The 25,353-nt window shown below is 42.7% G+C and overlaps 1 protein-coding gene across 4 annotated transcripts in view; it reads left to right on the top strand.

The window, feature by feature from the left end:
• Positions 1–25,353, top strand: part of PRKAG2 (protein kinase AMP-activated non-catalytic subunit gamma 2) — a 217,368-nt gene that overhangs the window by 38,219 nt on the left and 153,796 nt on the right. Inside the window, exon 1 of one of the 4 annotated variants that reach the window (XM_080578545.1) lies at positions 14,952–15,077. The exons of 2 other annotated variants lie outside the window; for them this stretch is intronic. In XM_080578545.1, coding sequence (XP_080434671.1) covers positions 14,997–15,077 — 81 coding nt within the window. In that variant the 5' untranslated portion in view covers positions 14,952–14,996. Of the gene's footprint in view, positions 1–14,951; positions 15,078–21,476; positions 21,495–25,353 lie in introns of those variants that run through there. One more of the 4 variants, XM_080578546.1, reaches the window with a different exon arrangement.

The raw sequence follows: 25,353 nt of genomic DNA, 5'->3' as shown, positions 1-25,353 counted from the left end.
TGTAATATACCTTTTAAAAGTTTGTAAGAACCTTGAGAGATTTATAAGGCAATTGAAATCAGTATGGGGTGGGATGGAAGTTTAAAGCTGATTTCCTGTTCAGGGCCCTGTATTTCTTTCTGTTGTTGGCTGTTTCTCCATCTCATGTTTCTTCAGTGAAAGCAAAAAATCACAAAGTTTTGGTCAGAAGAAATAGCAAAATATCAAAATCAGTTGAAATATATTAGATGGTAGTACAGCTTTGGGATCATACACTGGCATTGTCTTAGGGATATTTTGTGGTTTTTTTTTGTCTTTTTTTTTTTTTTCCCCCCGAGGGCATCTGTATATTCCCATTTAGGTGATTTGGCTTGGAGCTATGAACTTCATATTGAAATCTTGAACAATTAAAAAAAAAATCAAGCCTGAAATGCAGAGGTTGGTGAGATGGCTTTGATTTAACCTTTTTATATGTGTGATACGAGCTTTATTTACATCCCAGAATTAATTTAACCATTTTGGTATGTAGCAACCCAAACATTTTTTGTATTATTTTTTTCTGTTTTTTCCTAATGTTACAAGGAACTGAAGAAACAGATTCCATACTGTGTAATAATATTAATTTATTATTTGTTTCATAGTAGCCCAGATTTTTGTAGCCAAATTCCAGTTCTCTAGTACCTGAGCAAACCCAGTGAGCTGGTAAGAGCAGAAATCTGTACCCACTGTCCGTGAAATGGCAGACATGAGCACTGTATCCCTCAGTCAGGATATGCAGAATAAACCAAATCTGAGGATATTTTTTCTCTTAAAGTTGACTAATGAATATGTGTGAGCCATAGTTCTTTCTTATTGAAGATGTTTAACTGCTTCTTTTCTGAAATGCATGATTTGTTCCAGGTTTGGGTAGAACACCAATATTAAACATATCAAGTATTTTCTATGGTTAAGGCCAGGGATGGCAAAAATACAGTTGGATACAGTCTGCCGGAACATTTCACGTGCCCCTGCTGCTTTTTCTAAGGGTTTCTTCAGTGCAGATATGTTTGTCAGGTCACCTGGCTTTGGGGAAAGTCATCTCGGTGCTCTCTGTGTGAGCGTGATGTGTCTGATAATGCAAAGAAGCACACTCACATGTCCTGCGTGGTGTGATGGAGCTGCCTATGTGTTGGTCACCGGACAGGAGAGGGACTGGGACAGACTGCCCTTCAGTGGCTCAGTGAAGGTCCCCATACCCCCATAGCCCATCCCTGCTGAAAAAGATACCATGCCTCTTTGCAGGGGGAAAATTAAAGCTTCTATTCCCTTTCATGATTAGTCTCACAGGATCTTAGATTTTTTTTTTTTCCAAAGCAAACTGGTGAGCGATAAATCATCTTTTCTTTTATTTTCTTTTTTTCTTTCTTTTTTTTTTTTTTTTTAAGCTGACAGTTGATTTCCTTCCTCTTTCTCTTTGAAGATCTGAGCTTTTCTTTTGTAGTTTGTTGAACCGTTGGCCCAAGGTCTGATAGAGCTCTCAGACCTTTGCAGCTCTGTGGTTACAGAAAGTATTATAAGATCTCAGGAACTGCAGACTTGCCAGAAAGTAAACAGCTATAACAGAAGTACAAAGAGCAACATTTTCTTTATTCTTTTGCACACAGATTGGTGATTGCCAAATATCCACATCAGGCTTGGGGCCTGAAGTGCTTGATCTTGTGTTTGAGATTTCAAACGAAAATACCCATGGTTAACAGAGTGTGAAACATATATGTGTTTGGGTTGCTTTTTTTTTTTGTTCTATGTTTCCAGTTGTTCTCTTCACTAACCTTTTCATGGGGCTTTGAGCTTCCTCTTTGGTCTTCACAAGTTACGTACAGAGTTTGCATTGAGTTTGAATTCCTCAAGCACATAGAGGCAGGAGGCAGAGAAATCAAGCTAGACTGGCCTTCTCTCAGTGGGAGATCTTGCCTTGCTATTGGCTTTCAAAAATAATTTGTTTAACCTTATTTGTCTTGGGTGGTTGGGAAAACCAGCACTGGGGTTGCTTTAACTGGCAAAGGTATCTATCAGCAAAGAACATGCTGTGTATTATGTATGCATGGTGCTGTTTTAATGACTATTATGAATCAAAGAGGATTTGTATTCATTTCATTAGGTGTTTTGGACTATCTCAGTCCAAATTAATATATAAAGACTTTATATAAGCATACCCACCCAAGAAGTGTTGAAAGAATATTGGTAAGGTTACAAATTCAAGGCCTCAGAAGTTAGGAAATGTTTGGATATAAGTAGCCTGTACAACTTAAATTCCTTTCTTTTCTTCAGATGTATTAAGATATAGCTGTTTCTTCAGCTGCCCATGTGTACGTCTGTAATATAGCATTCAAGTTGCGCTAAGGTGTCCTCTCAGGCCTTCAGCTTCTTTGCCGGCACCTCTGCTGACACCAGGCAGCTCTACCAGTTTCTGTCTGCTCTTGGGAGAGACGGTATGTCGGTCACAAAGAAGAGCATATTTCCTGCAAAAGAATGCCAGGCAAATTGGTGAAGCGTTCTCCTGTGGAGCACAGGTCATGTGTAGGTGTTGTGGCAGATCTGCCAGCCCTGTGCCTTGTCATCTGTTGCCTCTGAGGGCAATAGGGATCTCTGCTTAGGCAACTGAATGCCACCCTTAATATTAATTTACTATCCCATGAGTTTAAGCACAAGGTCACATGTAGGCACTTATGCTGAGACACCTAAGTTTGAGTTGAGGTGACTCCTGCCTGTAATGTCAAATGATCCAAACTTGTGTCTGTATTTCCCCAAAAGAAATCAATTTTGTTTAAGTATTTTGGAGATGGTAATACTGAACAGTCTCTTCTGCCCATTGACTGCAGAGCTGTCTCCCTCACAGCCTGTGAGAGGACAGGACTTCATCCTGTCCCCCTCTCTGCACTGACTCTACTTCATGACCGTTTCTTAACCCCAGTTTCTATTTTGTGGCTGTCTGAACTCAATTTCAATCCCCTTGCCCAGCAAGTCTTTGATTCTGTCCTCTACCTCTGCTCCTTTTGAGATATTTCTATACACTGTAGCTGCTTATTAGCTGTCTGGCCGAATTCTCTCCCTAGCTCTTTCTCCCTTCTTCTTCAGAGGATGCCAGTTGTCCTGTTCCCACTGCCAGTCCTATTACTGTGAGAGCTTACACAGAGTAACTGTCAATGTCCCTGTATAAAGTAGCCACATTCAGGTGCATTTTTTAAGGAGAACAGAAATGTTTGTTTGATGCACTGTCTGCCCTGCCCAATTGCAACTCTTTGATCCAAACTAAGGAGCCAGAATTTTTCCTCTAAAAGTCAGCATTAAATAGTTTTTGCTGTTGAAAAAGTGCCGTTTTCTGCAACACTTTTGAGAAATGGCTGAAATATTTTGGCTGAAGCTTTCCTAGCCAGTTCCTGTTTGAGGCAGATGCGGCTTTGAAAAACTTCTGTTCTTTCTCATTACAGTTTGGCAAAGCTTAAAGGCAACTTAAAACAGGTTGTTAAAATAGGAATTGCCAAATAGTTGATTCAGATGCAATCACAGTTTTGAATATGTGGCTGTATCTGAAGCCATATATCAAGTTTATGACTTTAAATCTAGTTTTGTAAGGTATTAGAGCTGCTGACTTGCTCTGCAGCATTCTGTGCAGCTGACGCAGGAACTGCCTCTGTGACTTTTATAAACTGAAGAACTTCAGTGGTGGAGAAAGATCACTATGGACTCTTCTGTATTGTCCTGCTACCTCATTTCCTCTATGAAAAAAAGAAATGAATTTGGCACGAAAGCTTAGTTTAAGCAGCTGAATGTTTGCGGTTACATCTGGAGGAACGAGCTGAGCTGGTGGTTGCTTGCAACAATAAATCGAGTTTCTTAAAAAGATCTGAGTGCAATGGCACTTGTTGCCAATGAGTATTTCATGGCATGTATGTATGTCAGAGAGAGAGAAACTTGCAGATATGTCCCAAAAGTGCTGTGCTTGCTTTTTGTTCAATGTGAATGACTCCAGTTCTTTCTTACTTTTGAGGCGCTCATCTGGCAGCACTGGTACTGGCCATCTCAAAGGCTTCACGCTACAAGGATTCACAGTACATTGATTACACCCTACACACAGAGACACACACACAACAGTTCACAGCTTCCAATAACAAAGCTTAGACCCATTACACACACACACACACAAAAAAAAAAGCACCACAACCATAATAAATATGTTACAGGAAATGGGCTGGAGTAACTAAGTGTACTACCAGCTTTTTATTTTGAAATTTGCTTTCCTGGCAGGAAGAATTTGTTAGATAAATTTCCCAGGTGGCCCTTGAAAAGGGACCACACATAAAAAGATGAAAAACAAACAACCAAACAAAGCACTTTCACACTGGGGCAGTAGGGAAGGAAGAAGAGGAAATTCTTCCTGTCCCAAAGCACTCCATTTGTTTTAATCTTGAGCACATGAATCGCCTCTTCTTCTCCCAGTAAGCCAATGCACAGCCCATGCACAACCATTACTTCTGTCCTTTCAGCAGGAAACCTCAAACTCTAGCACTAAGCTAGATAAGCCTCTTTATTTTTGTAAAATTGAAGTGAGGAATACATTCAGGAAGAAGGTTAGACCCGTAATAACTAATACATCTGTAATAACAGATGTTGCTGGTGTCCAGTTTTCCCTGGATGCTTTGTATCACTTGTCTGGGCAAGCCTTGGCTTGGAAGACCACAGCTAAGGTTATCACAGATAAGTAAAGGCTGGAGATTTGGGGGTTATTGGTTTGGCTGGTTTTCAGCTGGGGCGTAGTCTAGAGTCTGACACGATACCTGAATTATCATGGACTGGAAGACGTGTTGGACTTGGCCCTTGGGAAGGAAATACACTGGAAATATCTCTGTGGTATTGGGAAAAACCAACAAACCTCCAAGTTCCTGTAGATGGCCATATAGCACCATCCTGCGCTCCTGTCAATGTTAGAAGTTGCCCTGGATCACTCTTTGGACTGGATGCTGGTTAGGATCTAGTTCATACAGAAGATGAGGGGAATGCTTCTTATTCTTGCCTAAAAATAAGCACAGTATTAAGCTCCATTTTAAATTTAAATATAGTCCTAGTCAGTGGTCACTTCCATTCGTGTCTTTGAAATCTAGCATTTGAAATGGCATGCTGTGGGCAGTTCGAAGGGTTCAGCTTCCTTCTCCCAGTTCCCTTCTGCTTCCCTACCTCCTGCCCTGGAGAAAATAAATGAAAATAACTCAATATATACTGTTGCTTGAGATGCCATCACTGTACTACACAATTACAAATTTGACTTCACGGTCTAGCTTCCAAAAGCAATGAAAGATTATGTTGCAAAGTTCAAGTTAAAGGTATTTCTCATATTCCTCTCCTAGCAACTGTGTCTGCTGATGAAATTTCAGTGGAATTCTGTTCTGAGGGTCTAAAGGGAGGTGATCGGGCTCTGACACTAAAGAGTTAATACTGTAGAGAAAAACCCTGTATAAAAGCTGTAGCTGAAGTGGAAGACAGCTTATTACGCATGCCAGTGTGCTGGCAGAGTTTCAGCTGGAGGTCCCCAAGGACCCCCTGCAATTTGTTAAATGTTGGTATTTCAGGTGTCTTAGAGTGGAAGGTTGAGGGATTGGGAAATTTGTTTTCAAAGGCTTCTTTGCAATCGAGACGAAAGTCAGTGGTCCTGGAGAAACAAATATCTTAAGCTGTACGTGGCTGGAAATGTTTGTTTTGTTTCAGGACATCATAATGGGTATATTATGCTACGCTGGTAATGGTTTCACTTCAAGTGCTAGGAGAGAGCAATCCAGAAGTATTTTGTAGCTGTGTTTCCTCCTCTTTTCTTCCAAAATAGCTGAGAACTTGTGCATTCTGGAGAAAAGGGCTGCTAACATTACGTACATACAACAATTAATATATTCTAAAATAAATAAAAGTCTCTCTTCAGACTCTTTTAATGAACTGTAGGGTGGATTGTCTTTGGCAGGAGCACTGCAGAGGTATCCAAGAGAAAGGGCAAGGCTGAAAGTCTTTCTGGAGCGGTTTGCATAGCCCTCAGCCACTGGCTGTTCGTTGATCGAGATCCAAAGTTGTTGTTTGTCTCCATATTTCTGGTGTCCTGGCCAAATGCCCCCTTAGGGTATTTGATGCTGCCTATTTAAATGCTGTGTTATCATGACTGTATCACAGTCACACTGAATGATACTTGTTACTTTATAATGTTCTGTAAAAAGGCAGTATGTCTGAATAGCATACAGTCTAAAGAAGCAGCAAAGAACAACCGGGAGGGGAGAAATGAGACGGGAGAGGAAAAAGATCCCATACACAGAAAAGTTGTGAGAACGGTCAATGAATTTTCATTTTTTCCACAATAAGAACAAAAAGGAATCATTGTTTTTACTCCTGCATTTTGCAAAAGTGGCTGCACAGCCCGGTGTCAAAAAGTGCTCTTTGCTGATAAATGTGTAGCCAGGCTGAAGCACGTTTTTACTGGGGACATGCTGGGAGTCAGCCTGGGGAATGGGACTGCGACCCGTGGCCACCACCAGCCTCCAGGGAAACGTCATGGACTCATAAACACTAGAAAAGGAAAGAAAAGGCGTTTTATCAAACACATAAGACTGTGCTCTAATTTATGGAAGGTTGCCCAAGAAACAAGATTTCGGTCTCCAACCTTCAAAACAGATGATCCTGCTGTTTATGGGACTTGTTCCTGTTCAGAAGCTAATCTAGTGCTGACAGCTGCAGGGAAGCCGCCGGGTGCTTGCAGGGTGGTTTCTGTGAGCTCGGCAAGTTTTCAGATGTATATTATCCAGCACAGCACAGTAGCATAGTGATTAAAACAGGCACGATGTAACAGCGTGGTATTTTGAGGTATGAAAATGGTCTTGCCACGAGTGTTTGGGGTATGTTGGGTTAAATTCTGGTTAATCAAAATATCTTTCCAATTGGTAAGACAGAATTTAGCTTTCCTATTGCAGCCTTGAATATTTTTGCAGCATGGTTATGTTTTTGGTTAGAAGCGATGATGGATATGAAAGTGGGGCATCCCTGCTGACTTCTGGTTTTCTCCAGGGCTGTCTCTTCAGCTGTGCTGCTTGATTTTAGTAAGGTGAGGTACAGTTGGAAATGAATCTCAGATGCCTACAACCTAAGAAATTCAATGAAAATGTTCTTGATCTGATTTTAATATTGGCAGACCTTGTAATCACAAATGCTATCTTGGGAGCATTAAAATAAGCGCTAGGAAAATACCTGTAAAATAATCAAGTAGGCTAGCTGGATTTTCTCTGTAGATAATGAGCAGTAGCTGTTGTGTAGTAAATTGGAAATGGTGAAGCTTGAAAGACAGAAGAGCTTGTGAGCAGAAAATGACAGGGCCAAGCAGCTTGGTAGTGGCTGTAGGTTATTTGCTGGTTCACAAAAACTGGTAGAGTTGTCCCAAATTTGGTGCAGTAAACAGTAAATGATAGATAAATATTGAAAAAGAACGCTAAAAGGGACTTTCAAAGGGACAACTTGCAGCCAGGCTGTGAAATCAGTTGGCTGGAAATGCTGCGGCCACTCTGCCAGCCTCTGGCCCTGTGAATCCGAGAGGTCTTACTGTCACCTTTTCTTCTCCTCACGTAGACTCAGCTCCCCAGGAGGGCACTGACAGCACGGTTATTAATATCGCAGTGTGTCCCTGCCCTCGGTAGGAGGATGGGGTTTGAACTGGTTGAGGAGTTCAATAATATTTATTGACCCGAGCCCCGGCAGTGCAATGACGGTGTGCTAGGCCGCACTGCTGAACGCCGCAGGTCTGGGGCTTGCGCTGCTCCCCCAGTTGAGACTGGGGTGTTTGGGGCCTGTCTGTGGAAGAGGAATTTGGTCTGAGGAATGAAACAAGTGATGGGTTTGTGGGCCGTAGCTGTTGCTGTTTTATTTGTGGGCTTAGGCCAATATTGTGTCAAATGCACAAAGGTGGGGGGAAGAGAAACAGAATTCCTGTTTCCATCCAGTTTTATGAAAAAGTTCAAAGTACATATAAAAAAGTAAAATAAAATTCACTCTTCCTAAATAAACTAGCCAGGATTTGATTGAGAAGAGAGACCTTTCTGCGTTCCGCAGGCTCTGTCCTCTGGGGTTTGCCAGAGTTTATCCAGGCTGTGGCTGGTAGTAGGGCTGGGGTACCCCGCCAGCCTGAACACAAAGCCACCTTTCACTCCTCAAAATACAGATGTAGCAGCGAGTATGGACCATGGAAGATGGGAAGGCCTAAAAATATTCTTATGCAACACTACCTTTTATGTATGTATCTATATCTATCTATGTGTGTCTGTTTTCAGATAGGTATATATATCCATGCACATCATTAATCCTATTACTCAGGATCTGGGTATGAGTAAGATGAGTCCAGTGACAGTTTACACCCTTTTCTTTGTTGCATGCAAAGGTTACACCCTTTAAAAGGCTTAACCTTTTCAATTATTTCATTAATCGAGACTCTTTTTTATGCCTTAGTGGTTTTTGTATGTGCGGTGCCACCTCACCTCTTAAAAAAACATAAAACGATGCTAAAGACATAAGCTCTTCTTTTGCAATGATTTGAACTTGTATTTAGTTATTTTTAATTATATTGGTTGTTTATTTGTTGGGTTCTTTAAAACCAAATTATGTTCACTTTCCTTTAGGCAAATCTTGTTTCTAGGATGTATTAAAAATGCTGCTGCCTGTGGTCACAGACGTTGAGAACATATTTTTCTTTCCAGTGTGGGTAGATTATTTTAAATTATTATTGACATGGTAAAAATAGGAAGTAAAACCTAAACTCTGTGTGTGCTCTTATTTTTTTTTATTATTATTTTTTTAACCAATTCCCTACAGGGGAAATCCATAATTTCTCCTTAAAATGACTGCTCTTTCACTGGACGCTTCCTATATCCAGAATTGCTATTTGCAAACTTGTGCCCATTAAATAAAGACCGGACTCTTATCATAAATGGCATGTGCTTCAGGGACCCTTGCCACGGGGCTTCCGCTGTGCCAGCGGAGGTCGCAATAAAGCAGCGGGGCTTTGCCTCCCAGCCTCTTGCAGCCCCCTGGGGGGGGAACGTGACTCTGGTGAGAGGCCCCTGAGCTCTAGCAACACTATTATAGATAATATTGCAGATGTAACTATTCCTGAAGAAGTCATACCAGTCAGGAAATGTCCATGCTGCTTGTACCTATGATGTCCAGCCCCCCCAGCCAAACCACGTCTCCGTAAATGAAAATGAGTGGATAAAGTGGTTAACTTTATTTTCATTATGATGACAAATACATTTCCCACATTCCTCATGGTGAATTTTTGACTGTCTAACAGGTGTCTGCATTGCAACAGATGTATTTAAAAGTACTTATTTTCTGTCAGTGCTGACCTACTTTAAATGCTGCAGGGTGGTGTTACCTCCATTTTTTTGCAGCAGCCAGTTGATACCAGTGAAGATCTTTGTACTTCACCTTCTAAACCGTTGATGACATTTTAACTGCTCATTATGGTATGTAAGCAGCTGCTTCACCCTTTTCTAGGTGGGCCCTTGCTTCAGTTCAAAGTTAATGGTTACTATTTATTGCATACTTTAGATTTGCGTGCAGCATGCACATGTAGTGCCTTAGAAAACCCAGAATCCCCAATATGAAGAACATGCCGTCCCTAGCCAGGCTGTGCTGGGGTGGGATACGTGAGTGATTTACCTGTGCCCTGGAGCTGTGGGGACAACTTAGATGAAATAACTCAGCATCCAGCAAAATTGAGCCTTAAAATGCGTGACAAATAGTCATGAGGTTGAAAGAAAATAAAACAGGCTGTACACCCTGCAAGAGCATCTTAATGCCTGGGTAGTTGAGCTGTGATGGTATTGCAGTGGGATGTTTTCTTTTAGGTAAATAATTAGTGCTCTCTGCTCTAGGGAGCTGTGAATGTGCTGTAACATTTTATGAACTCAGCCACAAGCTCTACACCAAAGGCTTAAAATGCTGTGGACAGTACAGGTGTGGCTGGTTTTAGGCAGAGCTAATTGACATTCTCTTTTTCTCCTTGCTGCTTCCTTGTCCCATCCCATTCCCTGGCTTCTTGGGCACTGATTTCCCCATCCCTGCTGGGAGAGGGAGCCTGAAGCAGCTCGAGGGCAGAGGGACCATGGAGGCAGCAGCAGAGCTGAGGCATCTCTGTTCATCTCTGTCCTAACACAACCCTCGTCCTTCTCCCCTGTTGCTCAGAGGCTTCTGCTGACCCCATGCAGAGCACAGCTCTGCTCCAGCACCTTGCCAGGAGAGCCTCCAGCCTCCTCCTCTCCACCATCATATAGGAAAGAGGCTCTGTCTGTCCATCTGCCTAGCTCTGGATGTGGGAGCGAGTTGGGAAAGGCGGTGGGAAGGATCAGTGCAGAGCAGGGCACGAGGCTGCTGTTATTGCACAGCCTCCGAAGCTGCCTCTGTGTGAACACGTAATCATTTCAATATCGTTTGGATTTGGTATGTGTGTAAATACAGAGAGCATAAATGACTACTTGAATCCTATTGAAGAACTATGTGTTTTAATTCATGCAGGGCATCACCTGCATGCAGCTCCCCCACTTTTGGTACCCAGCTGGCCGGGGCATCCCTTGCATGGCACAACCCACCCTCCTTGCAGAGACTGGTGGGGTGCTGGGAGAGATGGACACTTACTGGATTTTGGTCATTCTCACATGGATGCTGTGCTTCTGGCTTGTCAACAGTGAGTTACAAATTCCAGATGTTCAGTTCATTGCTTGGTAGATCATGACGAAAACTGCAAAGAAAAAAACAATGGTTGCTTGAAGCAGATAAAGAAATGAACTGTAGATTTTGTTTTGCATGGGACATTTCTCCCTGTTCCTCTCTCTTTTCATTTTGTTCCATTTCTACCACCCTGAATTTCCAATTTTGCCTGATTTTGAGGGATGAACTCCACAGTTCATCCCTACCTCTTACTGTTGGGGTGTGATGCTTTTTTTCCTTGTGATCCCTTTTCCAGCCTTGGCAGATCACGGCTGCCCTTTACCAAGCATCAGCTCTTGAGAGACTACATTGGCTGTCCCCCTAAGAACTGATGTAATTTATGGTGCTACTCAGGAGTTTCCTCTCCCCGTTTCACCTTCCCCTTGGGCTCTCCTTGTCTTCCAGCTACCACTGTGGCTTTTAAAGCCCATCCAGGAGTCGCATCTCTTCCCCAAGCTTCCCCCAAATGTGTTGCTTTCTTGGCTGCAGGCTGCTCTGGTGCGCATCCGTGCTGTGTGACACTTTTGGTTGCTGCTCCCTGTAACATTTTGCAGGGTGACTGCAAACCGTGTAAAAATATGACAAATACTTTTTTAAATATGCACTGAACAAATGCCCTGCCCTGCCACACACAGTTCTGGCTCACCGCGTGCCTCAGCAATCGCTGTATGCTGCCAGGTATCCAAGGGGTATCTTTGCAGACAGTAGCCTCATGGATTTTTAAAGGACTGCTTGCTTAGAACAAGGAGATTTTCATGGAAGCAGGCCCTATGAACTCATCTAATTTATGTAGTACTTACAAAACCACTAGATCTTTGTGAAAATTACAGCATATAAATAACACCGACCAATGGCAGTGCATTTTCAGTCTCCTCTGGGGAGCTGTGGAAGGTTGCTGTACTGCCAGTTGGAAATTTATGATATCTTAGGCTTGTACTTGGACCAAAAAGAAGAAAGAGGATTGGTGTTTTGGAACAGTGCGAGCGAATTGTGCAGGAACTGTGTGCAACAGAATCTGAAGCTGATTGAGGATCTGGCTCTGCATTTTTGCAAACCAGAATCGTTAAACTCTTCAGATGGAAAAAACAAGATACAGCTGGTACAGCACCGTTTCAGTGAGCCAGAGAACTCCGTAGCTTTTTGCTGGTGAGACCGGGGTAGTCATGAATCTGCTTTCCTCGCATTTTGATCTTTGGAGCACGAGCGAGTGAGTGATTTACTGTAGAAGGCACAAGTGGGTTTTGGTGATTTTTTTTCCCCACCTTGTTTTTGTCCAGAAAAATATGAAAATCTTATGCTCAATCCAAATAAGTGAGTGTTCTAGGAGTGCTCAAAAATGAAATAATTTCTAAACTCTTGTACTTATGAAACCAATAATGACTGCTAAGCTTGAAATGCAAAGGCTTGAAAATTAAAAAAAAAAAAAAAAAGGAAAGAAAGAAAAAACAACACTGAAAAATCTATTTGCATGGAATCTTGATTACATAAAACATTTTCTGGAGGCTTATAGATTGTCCTTAGTGCATAAGGAAACAGCTGGAATTTTGGATCCCTCTTCTTACAGACTCCTAGAATAAGTCAATAAAGTATGTCTGCAAAAATATTTTAATGGCTTTGTTTGGGTGGCTTTCTCACGTTGCACAATCTTGTGCAAGATGCTGTATACAGCTTTGGTATCTCAGATCCGAGCATGTGCACCGGAAATCACAATTTGAAACAAGGTATTTGTTCAGAAATCATTTTGTTTTGTTTTGTTTTTTCTTGCATCTTCACTCGTTGGTTAACCAGCCACATCTGAGCATGGGTATTTGATCTGGGAGTATTGCAGTCATAAGAGAGGTGCTAATTAATTAATAAAGAATACAAAATATTTACATAAACGTGATTTTGACACCTCAGGCCTGCGGATTCAAGAATAGCTTGGGGCTCTTTGGCAGGATGCCTGTCACATAAATGCAAGTAGACATTAAATAACAGTAAGAAATAATCATAATAACAATCCCTGCCTATTTTTCATTGCAGAAGGGTGAAAGAAAATGGCAAATCACTAAATGTTTTTCGTGGATGTCAGAAGCTGGACAGAATCCAAAAACTATTTCAGCAAATATTTATGAAATGGTATCTAAACCATTAACTGTTCTGCTTATCTCAGATGTAGTTGTGCAATGTGTTTCTCTTGCTTCGTATTCCTTATCCAAAGGTGGGGGAGGAAGAGGCATATTTTCAAGGTAGAATTTGTGCCAACTCAGACTTTGTGTCCAGAACTGGTTTTGAAGATTAATTAATAAAAAAACCTTTAATAGGTCTTGGTGTTTCTTTAAATTGGCTGCATCAAACTGAGCCCTACGAGTGATTTGAAAGGAATGATTTAGGGATATGAGACATTTTCCTGGCTGTAAATACCCATTTTATTTCATCTGATCTTTAATCAGAATAATCCTTTTAAGTTGCCTATGCATGGAAGCATCTGAGCTGAACCTTGCTTTGCAGCCTGGTTTGTAGGAGAACCTCTTTTACTCCAAGGCAAAACCCATCCTCCTTTTTGCCCTCTCTAGGGCAGCCACAGATGTGTCCTTTCTCCTACAGCTGCAGTGGGGAGGCACAAACATGTTTTGCTTGCCCCAGCTGCTTGACTAATATCTCTGGTACCACCAAAACAGAATTATAAAAGAGAGCTTGTTTATTTTCCCAAACTATTTGTATATTCTGCAGGCATAAAATATTCATTTAGCTGGGGAGAAACCTTCTAAGCGCTAAATATTTGTTCACTTCTGTATTAAAAAGAGCAGAAACCGAGCTTGTCTTAAAGTGGTTCAAGGAATAGCTGCCATGTGTGAGTGAACAGCGAGTACCCTTTGCAGCCTTTTTGCTCAGAAGGTCCTTGTGCTAGCAGGTGGGAGCACACTCAGCACGCCAAGGGGAGGCAGAAGGACGTGCACGAGGGGCAGCAGCACGACCTCGCTGCTGCTGAATTAAAAATCCTGATTGATTAAAGCAAGCCCTATATATTAAAGAATATTTCAGTCTGTCCCCACAAATGTTGTTCTGAAATGGCCAAGAAAGGGCTGGCAATGCTTCACGGCTCAGGATTCGGCCACCTGTTTCTCCAGAGAAGTGTCAGTTCATTGCAGGAGGATTTTGATGTCTTTTGTTCAAATCCTGGAAGCTGCGGATGGGATCTCTCTGCTTTTTGCCTTGACGTTCGTGTTGCTCTACCAGGGGTGACCTCATCTGTGGCAGACCTCAGGAGCATCTTGGCCAAGGACGCGGCCCCACGGTCTGGAGGTGATTTCTTTGCCAGTAAAGGACACTTTATGAGGTTTCTTGATGGATTAAGCAAAGCTGAGAATGATTATTAAGAGGGATTTTTCAAAAAATTGTAGCTGAAGAAGAAATCTCAAATCCCCACCATCCCTCAGCTCCTACTTGGAGGGTTTGCATTGCTGTGCTAGCACAGCATGCTTTCGTCCACGTGACATGCTATCCTATTCAACTATTCTATTTTCTATTCTATTTTCATCTATTCTATTTTCAACTATTTCTACTGTTATCTTTATTTTTAACGGTAACATTGTACTTTGCACTCAGACAACACGTTTTCCCAATGAGGTCTTTATAGCAAAATGCAAAGTCACGTAAGCCTTCCTCGTGTTGCAAATAGGAAAACTTGAGTACAGGGAGAAATAAGGTGATTTTTGTACCGATACAAAGTGGGCTTGTGGTTGAGGGGGGATCAAGGGGCTGAGAGCAGGGGCTGGGAGCAGGGCTGTTCAGCACAGCAGCCACTCCTTTCATACCGTGCCCGCTGCTCTGCGCTGCCTTCCCCGAGGTACCAGGGGCTGATGCAGATGCAGCCTCAGATACGTGAAACTTCTGCTGCCGAAAATAGGATCCTTTTTCTTCTCATATTAAAAAACGTCTGCGGTTATTTGAACTCTCAAACTTCCCTGGCGGACCCACAGCATTTAGCTAATGCACCCAGAGCAGCCCTTCATCACCTGCCTGCGTGGTCGGCGTGCCGCTAGCCCCCGCCAGCGTTGATGTGGCAGGTTCCTGTAATCGAATCGTGCCATGGCTTAAAGCATTTTTGGCACAGAGCCGGCAGCGGCGAAGGAAACTGTCGCCTGCGTTATCCTGAGTTACCTACAGCTCCTGCCAGCCTCTCGTAGCGCTGCGATGGGAAGGAGGAACACACCCAGCCCTGGTCCCCATCTGTTGCAGCATCGGCTTCAGTAGCAGAGCCTGAAATGTTTTAAATGCGCCTGCCTTTAGGGAAAAGCTTTGCATGCAGTTCTTCAATGGACGTTTCCAGCCAGACTGCAGGATTTTTCAGAGCTGTAAGTCAGAGCGTGGCTTGGCTGTCTGTTTTGGTTTTGTTTTTTTTTTTTTTTCAGGTTTGATTTTATTATTATTATTATTATTCATTTATTCTACCAGACTTGTAAAGGGAATAGGTTTCACATTCATTTAAGGGGAGAAGCCTGAGTGCACTGCAGGACTCTGCTGAGAGGCAGGCATTCTTCAGGCTGTGTAAGAAATGCATGGTTCTTGGGTGTTTTGTTTTTCATCTTGTTTTGTCTCTTTTGTATGCATGGCTGGCACAGGGCTGTTGTCCTGTTTTTACAGCATTTAATTACAATAGATATTCCAAGGCTGAACAAAATGTTCTTTTATCTAGTTAAAGAATGTAGCTGTTTTTTTTTTTTTTCCTTGCATAACTTTTTCTTAGTGTTTTGGAAAGAGAGATTATCTTTTTGGGGTGTTTATTTAATTTCAGCCTAAAACCATCTGGTCTCCGCATCCTGCAATGCCTGTTTGCTCATACTGATCATCTCAGAGCAGCCTGAACTGCTGTGCAACTAATTGCTGTGGCTAGTCATTGCAAACCCCAAATCACAGCGCTTTGGTAAGCTGGTTGATTGGAACTCCTATTCTGCTGTTTGCCTTTCTTTTAATGCAGTATAATGCAATATCTGACTGTATGTCAGGGTAAAGACGAGTATTGCAGGCTTCGTGTGCTCCTTTTGCATTTTTCCCTTCCTGCTGCCAGACTTAATGCTGAGCTCACACAGTTTGCTTTGCAATTAATGGGCCCATGAGATAATGAACGTCTGATAACGATGAGGCTGACTCTGTCTTGGCATCAGAGCCAGTGCCCCGTTAGTGGGGTGATGGGAGGGGTTTGGTGAACGGCAACTGGAATTTATTCCCGTGTACGATGCAGTGGGCTTTGCCAGCTCCTCTCTGTTCTGCTGTGTTTTAGCTGCTGTTCTGGGCTGTTTCAGGCACATGGAGTCTGGGAAAGATTAGGGTGTCTGCTGCGAGGGGATTTCACTCTCAGCTACATTCCCATATGGGGGGAAGAGTCGGAAATCTCAGAGGGGCTGGACAGCAGAGGCTGCTCTGACTACAAGCAGCCCTGGGGGATGAGAGAAATCCGAAGTTGCCAAAATTGGGAGTTTGGGGTTCAGGAGCATCAGCGGGAAGAGAGAATGACTGGCAGGAGGATGAAACGGATCCTGCTGCCATGGGGGCAACCCCCTGCATTTCAAAACACTGACTCGATGGAAAGGGAGGCAGCAGGAAGCCCAGCAAGAGAGCTCTCTGTTGCACTGTTTTTGCCCAGGGTTTGCTGAGAATAGAATGCAAAATATATTTATTTTAAAAAATGCCTCAATTCGAAATGCACACTGAAAACAAACAAGAACACATGAATTTGTACTAGGATGTCTTACAGTCATCAAGAAGAAATTAGGAGAATAAAAAGCAATATTGCTGTAAGCCTTTAAAGGTAAATCACAGAGCAGGTGGAAATCACCTGTAACCACAATCTGCTTCAGGCAGTAAACAGACCCGGGTTTTCCACCAGGAAGAGAAGATCCCTGTGCCATTTCAGCATGTTTCACCACCCAAGTAGGTCCAGTGACGAGCTGATTCAGAGCCAAGAAATATTAAATCATCTACGTTTAAGAGAACTGGCAGTTAAAAACCTGAGAGCTTGTTATCATGTATATATACACCCAATATACGGAGTTAGATGATCTTTAAGGGCCCTTCCAACCCAAGCCATTCCATGATTCTGTTCTATGATTCAATACATGTTTACCATGTGTGTTTTCCTACGTGAGAGCATGCGTTATATGTGAGTAAAAGAAAAAAAGACGCCCTGTGAGATGAGCTCTAGCACCCTGGAGGACACAGTCAGCAGTGACAGTCTGCTTCTGTTTCTCACCGTAGGTACAAATGCTTTTGGTTTTAGAACTAGTATGTTTTGATGAACTTATCCTTTTCCTCTGATGGAAGAGATGCTTTTTTATAATGTATTTAGCAGCATTATTTATAATGCCTGTTTGTGGGCAGCCCAATTTGCATCCTAATGCAAATTTGCATCCTAATGCAAAAGGTAAAGGAGCTCAAAGTAAATGTCAATAAAACTTAAAGGCATACTAATTAATAACTGTACAGCTATTTAATACACATAGCTTGAAATTATCATTTTTAATGAGAAAAATAGCCAATATATTTTGAGGGTTGTATTACTTGCACGAACTTAGCTTTTGGTAGTATTCTGCTCTGTATAAAAATAGAAAGCCAAGCAAGAATAAAAATTGTTGTTTTGAATCAAGGTTTCCTGTTTGTTGTTTTAATTCACCTCAAGGAAAAAAAATGGCTTTTTTTTTTTATCTTTGCTTAGTTTTTGTTTCCTGTTCGGGTGCTTGATTCTTCTGTGAAGAGGTTTTTGGTGAAGCCCCTTGGCACGGCGGGTGTCCGTGATGGGGTGAGCCACAAGCGGAGTCCCTCCTGGTGCTTCTGGCGGAGCCTGGCTTGGTGATTCCAAAGGGAGGTTTGATATTTGGTGAAAACCGGCTTGGGACTGTCTGCCACATGTCTTGGAGCAGCAGCCACTTCTCAAATGGCATCTCTCGTGCCAGGCTCGTACTCTGTCCATCTGTCACTGTGTCCAGAGCACCCTGCCGACTTGGAAGGGTGTCCCACGCACTCCGGACAGGATCAAATGCTTTTTGAACCATTTTCATGTACAGACTGCCAGCCAAACCAAATGCACGTTTGCCTGTTACAGCTCACCAGTGTCTGCTGGGTTTAAAAAACAATACATAAGGCAGAAACACCTTTTGGCAACATATGCGTGTGCATATACATATATCAAGTTTAAGTTTTAAATAAGACTTACCTGAATATAGGTGTGTTTACTTGTCTTTTCTTCACAGTGTGTTCACCCATGTCCATCGTAATCATGGTGCTCAAATGGGCATGAGGAGTTAGATGGTTGAGATCAGAGGACTTATTAAAGAAGTGCACATGGCTCATTTTTAAGGTGTTTTCCCTGTACTGGATCTAAACGGGGAACAATTTCTGGAAAAAATAGTACATACCAATAAAATCCACAGCCCTTGAAAGAAACCTGCAATTTATTTGGGAGGATATTCACTTTAAAATTTTAGTATTGCATGTACAGTAACTAGAAAAAAAAAAACCACCTTATTCTGTGTTATTTCTGTCCTTCCCATTCCATATGAAGATTATTTCCAAACTGGACCCACTGCAAAAAATTATTCTCAGTAATGGCTATCTCAAGTGAGAATGAGTAATCCCTTTTTATGTCTTGTTCCATTAGTCTTGTTGTTCACAAGATTTTCCAGATGGGCAAATATTCCCTCCATCTTTCTTCCAGAGATGGTCATTTGTGTCTTCTAACACCTTTTTCCGAACACAGCTGTGGTGTTTTTGAAGCACATCCCTAGAGGCAGCCTTAGCAAGTGGCCAGGGTGTGAGGAGGCCTGGCAGCGTGAGGTGCTTGGACCTCACCCTTGGACGTTTCCCTTAGATCATGCCCATTCTCTAACAAACTGGGTTCTCTCTGTGGTCATACAGCAGGCCTATTTTCCTAAAATTTAAATTCTTTTTGCTTCAGCTGGACACGGTGTCTCCTTCAATTTGACTCCAATGGGTGCTCGCTCCATCAAAGAGTTAACCATGTCCTATACAGCAGCCAAAGCTGGGTGAAGAAAATGTACATTTTAATAACACTTAGAAATGCCAGAGCCTGGGACCTCGTTGTGCCACCCACTGTATGGATGCCCATGGCGTGTCTAGCCCGCAGGCGAAGACGTGATTAAAGCTGGGGGTAAATTAACCCTGCTGAGTCCCGACGGCCGTACAACAGCGGGAGCGAGGAGCTCAAAGTGAGCTAAATTACCAGAGTATTTACTCAGCCTCCCGCGGGGATTGTGCAGCCTACGCTAGCCCGTGTGTTGTCATGGCTACACTGCTGTCGGTGCGGTGCCGAGCTGGGTTAAGCCGCGCTCGTGATTGCCGTGTAGACGTGTCCGTAGTACGACGCGGTCCCTATTCGGGATGCTTTGCTTTCTAAATAGAGGGAAATGGGAAAATAAGTGATTTCATTCCCACTTCGTAGGCGGTAAAGAGGGAGAGGTGAAAGTCAAGGTTCGTTCATCCTGCGCCGAACCATCCGAAGTTTAAGCAAGTTGTCCAGCCTTTCCCTGGAGCCCTGTACCAGGGGAACGGGAACAAATACCCCGGTGGAGATGCTGGCTTTTCCCTGAGCTCTATCATGGGAGGCTAGACAAAAAGCGTGGGGTAGATGATTAGTGTTTTCAGTGATAGATGTCCTGTCCTTGATGTTTTCCCAGAGGTGAGCCGGGAAGCTGGCGCAGGCAATGAAAGTCTCATTGCTTAAGTCCATCTGTGAAGCTATTCTGGACTGGATATGCAGTTTGTAAAGCTGCTTGGATTCCCACAGGATGAAAAATGTAATTTATTAGTATTACATGGCACCACTAACTAGAAAAAAAATAATAAAGGTACCAAATCTTTGCAGCTCTCAGCATCTCTCAGCTCAAAGCCTAGGGTGAGACTGAAGGACATGCAAGCTGGATTTAAGGCAGGGTACTGTACTGTGACTGTGACAGTGTTTTCTGGATTATCTCTGAGAATTTGATCTTCCTTCTGTCCTTGAGGGTTTTTTACATTGCCAGCTCCAGCAAAATGTGTAAAGAGCTCAGAGAGTGGAGAAACCATTCTTTTGGGAAAAGAAAAACAAATAGTCTATCCTATGAAATTAAGCATCCTGCGTATAATGGTTTCTTTTTACAGGTGGTGCTAAAGCTGTAAGAAAAGCTATAGCAAAGTGACTGTAAATTTTTGTAGATACGATTTTTTTTTCTGCAGCTGCAGTCACAAAGGAGTTTACATCAGGAAAGCATGAACTGTGAAATCTTCCCTCATCGTGGGCTCCATGCGTTGTCCCAGTTGAGTTTCTATTCAGGTCTTCAGTACACCAAGCACATAGCCATCCTGTTCTTCCTTTCCTTACCTCATTTTCTCTTTGCTTCTAAACCCTTTTTACTTTCTTTTTTAGCTGAGGGACTACTCGTTCAGAGAAGGTCCCTCACTTACCTGCCTTTCCAGCTCTAAGCACTTACCTGGCTTTCCAGCTATTATTTTTTCTAATTGTTAAGATTATTCATGGTTATTAACTGAAAAGAATGGAAAGAGGAGGCAGTAGGCAGCTGTTTTCCTAAGTGCAGTGAACTGCAAAAAATAGTTGTAGTTCAAGTGCTTATAGCATTCACACCAGGCAGAAAATCTCTGACACCTTTTTTAGCGAGATGCATGCAAGGGGGAACCCTTTAAGTCTTTCTCAGATAATGGCATCAGCTGGAGGTTTTCAGCTCTGACTCTGTTTTGTTCTGCTCTTCCTCGAGGAAATGTTTTTGTAAGAGATTTGGCCTATAGAGAGTGAAGAAAAGCATCAAAATGTCAGCTACAGTGACTTCTTAAGCAGATAAAGCGTGGAGATGATTTAGAAAGACTCATGATGATCCCGGCTTTGAATACCTTCAGATTGCCCCCATGCTGTAGTGTCTCAAGTGTTTTCATTACATAATGGCAAAATCATCTTTTGTTTCCTGTGGTTCTGCTCTTCCACTGCGGCTGACGTTATGTTTTATAGAAAATGTGTACTTTTTCTCTGCAAATACCTTGGGATCCTGTGTCTCATTTATGTAAGTATTGGAAAGCAATTCTGTTGGCACCGAGATGTGCCATCTGAACATTGGCAGTCTCTTGCCATCTCTCCCCGCGGTGGTATCTCTTCTGGTTGCTTCTTAACTCCCTCATCGTTCATCTGAGCATCTCATTGTTCATCTGATCACATTCACCGGGGCTGAGGTATGTTACCTTCTGCTTTCACCTTGCCTGTCTTAACTTTGGTTGTTTCTCGGAGGAAATGCCTAGCCAGAGAAAGGTTGTCTTAGGTTGAGCACCTAAAAATGGGGCTTAATAAAGACTTTGTAGCCACCAGAGTCTGTGGAGCACTGGGGGACATTCAGTCTTGCTCCCCTGTCAGTAGGCAGCTTCATACTTGTAAATCAAGCTACAACATCTAAAAAGCAACAGATTTTTTCCATAGGCTGGATACATGCAGGAGCCAGCCACTGCAGACATTGTATGTGGACCGTGGTGTCACAGGGAATATTGAAAATTTTGTTTTCCTCCCTGACTTGCTTGCTCTGCTGTTCTTTTTCTTTCCTTTTTTTTTTTTTTAATGACATTTTGTTATTTACGCTTTCGCTAGGTTGTCCATCTGCTGTTGTAATATGCATGCTGCCAGTCACCGTGCTGTGTGGTTCTTGGTGTGAAGGAGCTGACAAACCAGGCTGTCGTGTGCATGGGGATCTTGCTCAGGCTGTGTCAGAGACCCCCCAGTGATGGTGCGTGATGTTCTGGGTAGGCGAGAGCAGTGCTCTTCATCGCGATGTTTCTGTACCACCCTGAGCTCCGTGGACATTATAAACACCGTGGGGCTCCGGGCAGAACTGATCACATCCCACCCCAGGTCCGAGTGCTCCAGGCTGTGCTCAGCTTGGTTGCAAAGGCTGAATCACCAAGAAGATACCGAGGTGTTTCCTGGCAGGAGAGCACAGACTTGAAAGAAAATTTCAGCTTTTCCATGAGCAGTGTAGGAATGTGTTCTGGTGATTTAATTCTGAGATTGAGAGAAAAACAAAAAGCAGTCCACAATCTCTTGGCAGGTTTTTTGGATGAACCTTGCCTACAGCCTCAGAAGAAGAGGTACGCTTGCTGTGGGCTGCTTGCTGTAGTTTAAAGTCAGGATCAGTCGAGAGGTTTGGAAGGGTGTGCTGGAGGCTGCCAGCGTCTCATGGTCAGGATAACTCAGGATGAGCAGCTTGGACAGCTGTTTGAGGGAAATATCAAGGAATTACTGCTTTCATTGCTATCCCCTTCTCCAAGAAATTCTCAGTTTTAGCAGCTCTTTCAGACCAAGTGGTGGCAACTCAAGCCAGGCAACCCATGAGTGAGAACAGGGGAGAAGTAGCTTCGGTAGCTCTTTAGTTCTTTGCTTGTTTGTTGTTGCAGCTGAGTGCCAAGTTTTCTTTGCTATAGGACATTGAATAATCACCAGATGGATGGTGTTCTTCACATACTGAGTTCTTTGTTGGATTTCAGCCAGCCATAGCTCCCTAACTTTTTACATTGTGCCTCTTCGGGACTGAATATTTCCCATTTCTTCCAGGCAGGTCATTTATTTATTTTAATTTAATTTTAAAAAATTAAGGTGACGTACCCTCTGTTAATTCAAGTCTGGTGCTGTGTCCACCTTGACACTGAATTTTGTGCAACTGGTCCTGCACAGTCACCAAGGACCACGGTGCTTCTGGCATCTTCATGCTGTGGGCAAAATAAAGTCTCTATAGCTCATTTCTACCATCTCAAACTGTCCAGACCCACTCAATTGTTCATTTTTAATGTGAACAGCCTGAAAAGTAACAGTACACAAATAAATTGCCATAGCCCTGTGAAGTACAAAGCTGGCTTGCACAAATGTAACCAGCTTTGTACATCTGTTACTGCCCACTCCCATTGAGTCATCCCGAGACTTAGTCACCAGCATCCTATGTCTCACAGTGCGATTTATATATCTGTCTCCAAAACACATGCTGCAGTCTAGATGGCATGGGGGAGGGAGGAAAGCAAAGCAATGAGCAACCTACTCCTAAAGGAATAAAGCCGTGTAGCAAGTCCTACGATACTATGCCTATTATATCAAAACAACAGAATCAAAAGGATAGAAATTCCCATGTAGGTCAGTTTTAAATCATTCCGTCTGCAACAGGAATATTTGAATTGATATAAATCCTAAAAGTCTTCTAGGTAGAAATGTTCTCCAAAAAGTAAAATTTTAATGCAATCAGAGCTGCCGAGCTCTGCACCCTATTCCACAGAGCTCAAAGTTTGGATTCTGCTCGCAGGCTATTAGCATATGTAGTATATTTACTATTCAGAATTCCCTATGGGCTTGTAATAGGTAAAAACTAAGGCTGATCTAACAAAAATCTGCTGGTGCACAGGCTGAGCTGAAAGAAGTGGTTCACCACTATGTGAATAAATATCCTGACTTTCTTTGCCCTTGGTAGGACAGTCGACATGCACAGTAATGTTAGCAGAAGAGGAGACCCCGAGAGGCTTGTAATGTTGAGATGCTGAGGAGTGCAATTCTTAGCAATGCTTTATGAGATCAGCACTCTTTGGCACTCTTATCTTAATTTCTCAGTATCTTGTTTTCTTTATTTTATTAAAGGAGCCGTCTCCCCATATTGAGAAGCAGTCTCAGTAAAGGGATACCTCCTGCTTGAGTTATATTGTACACAGAGACTGTGGTGTCTGGCAGGCATCTCACGTCCTTAAATTTGGTGCAGTCCTAGCACATACATAGAAGTTAGTGAAGCAGAAAAGTGATGTCTCGTAGGTGAGACCATCAGTAGTCAGGACTGCATGATGCTGCTACCACCTCCGCTGGGATCCTGAAGTTGTTTAGAGCAGAGGGACTCAGCCTTACATCAGAGATGGGCCGTGGGGTGTTTGTGGTTTGCTTTTGGTTTCTCATTGTGCTACTCCACTAATGATAGGTAATAAATTACATTAATCTCCCTATGCTGAGTCTGTTTTGCCCATGACGATAAATGGTGAGTGATCTCCCTGTCCTTATCTCAAACCTTGAGCCCTTTTCATTGTATTTTCTCTCCCTTTTCCTTTGAGGAGGAAGATGTGTAGACTACTGTTGATCAGGGCCATAAAACAAGTCTTACTCCCACCCAAAACACTTTGGAAATAGGTCTCTGACCTGTCAATCACAGCCCAGCCTTTTATGGCTCACCGGCTTCAGCCATTGCAGGGAAGCTTTTTTAGCCTGGCTGCCAAAGCAGCCTTGAAACAAAACAAAAATAATAATAATAAATCCTTTTTATTCCGACTACATTGTTTACTGGATTCAAGGCTTTAGTGGTTTGTTATTTAAGTCTGCAGCCTCTGCAACAGAATTGCTGGAAACTCTTTTCTGACACCAAGGTCCCCAACTGCAGCCACGTCCAGACCAGCGTGTCTGGGCAGGCTTTTTTTGGCAGGAATTCTCCCTGGTAAGGAAAGAAATTGAAACTGGCTGGAAAAGGTGAAAAATTGCTTGGCGAACCAAATCTTGCTCCTGCTGCCATTTAGCTACATGTTGCCAGCTGATATATTTGCTTTCTCTATCCTAAAATGTGGTTTTCCTTCGTATTCTCCAAAACAGTTCTGAGAAAGGGACTTTTTTGTTGTTGTTGCTTTCCCAAGATATCAAATAACAAAATTTTTATTCTTCCTTCTTCTCACATAGTTCCAAGTATTCTGATATAAGGGCTGTCCAAGGAAAAAGAGAGGAATCAGGAAGGAGTGATGTAGCACTATATCTGTCTGGATATAAATCTAAACCAGCCTCGTGGCTGTAAAGTAAATCTAAACTGTTCAAGAGCTCATTTTTTCTGATGGGGCATGACAGGACCGATGTCTGGCTGTCGGTCTGCACTGAGCAATACGAAGGACCTACTGAGGAACAGGATCATGACAAGAAAGCTAACAAAACTTTACAAAACGGACTTTGAATAGCCTTAATTCCAGGCTAGCACCACTAGGAGCTGCAGCCTCTGGTGGCCTTTCCCATTACAAGGATGACCATAGACTGGTCTCTGCAGAAGTTTTCTCTCCAAGGATGTGATGCAGAAATGATGGACACAAGGAGTGATGCCATTTAGTCTTCAGCCAGGGCTCTGCAGTCTCAAATGAGAAGGCGCTTCCTCTTACCAACACATCACTGTACACCTTTGCAAAAGTATTTTTAAAGTATCTCCAAAACCATGGGATTTTCTAGAGCATTTATACCAAGTGTAATGAAGCAGAGCTGGAGGGGGCTGGTGGATAATAGCACCACCAGCTTTCTGCAGGGGTGAAAAGCTACCTAAGACTAGTTTAAATCCTAGGTTGATGGCAGAGCAAGCCTTCAATGTGTGTCAGTTAGCATAAGATCAGAGCAGTCAGATATGCAGTAAGAGCTAGGGCTGCACCATTGGCCTGTCAAGAGGTACTACAGGTGTTTTGAAACACTTTTGGAGCAGTTCCTATCTTTTATTTTTTTTTTATTTTTTTTTTTTTACTGTGTCATCAACCCTGTAGCTGCGTATGTTTCTGGATGAAGAGCAACACAAAAAGGAAAGAAGAATCTGTTCTGTATTCTGCAGA

The sequence above is a fragment of the Anser brachyrhynchus genome (genome assembly GCF_964034855.1).
Source record: "Anser brachyrhynchus genome assembly, chromosome: 2".
Classification (NCBI taxonomy): Eukaryota; Metazoa; Chordata; class Aves; order Anseriformes; family Anatidae; genus Anser; species Anser brachyrhynchus.
The sequence above is the reverse complement of the archived record's forward strand: the minus strand, read 5'-3'. Positions and strand labels throughout refer to the sequence as shown.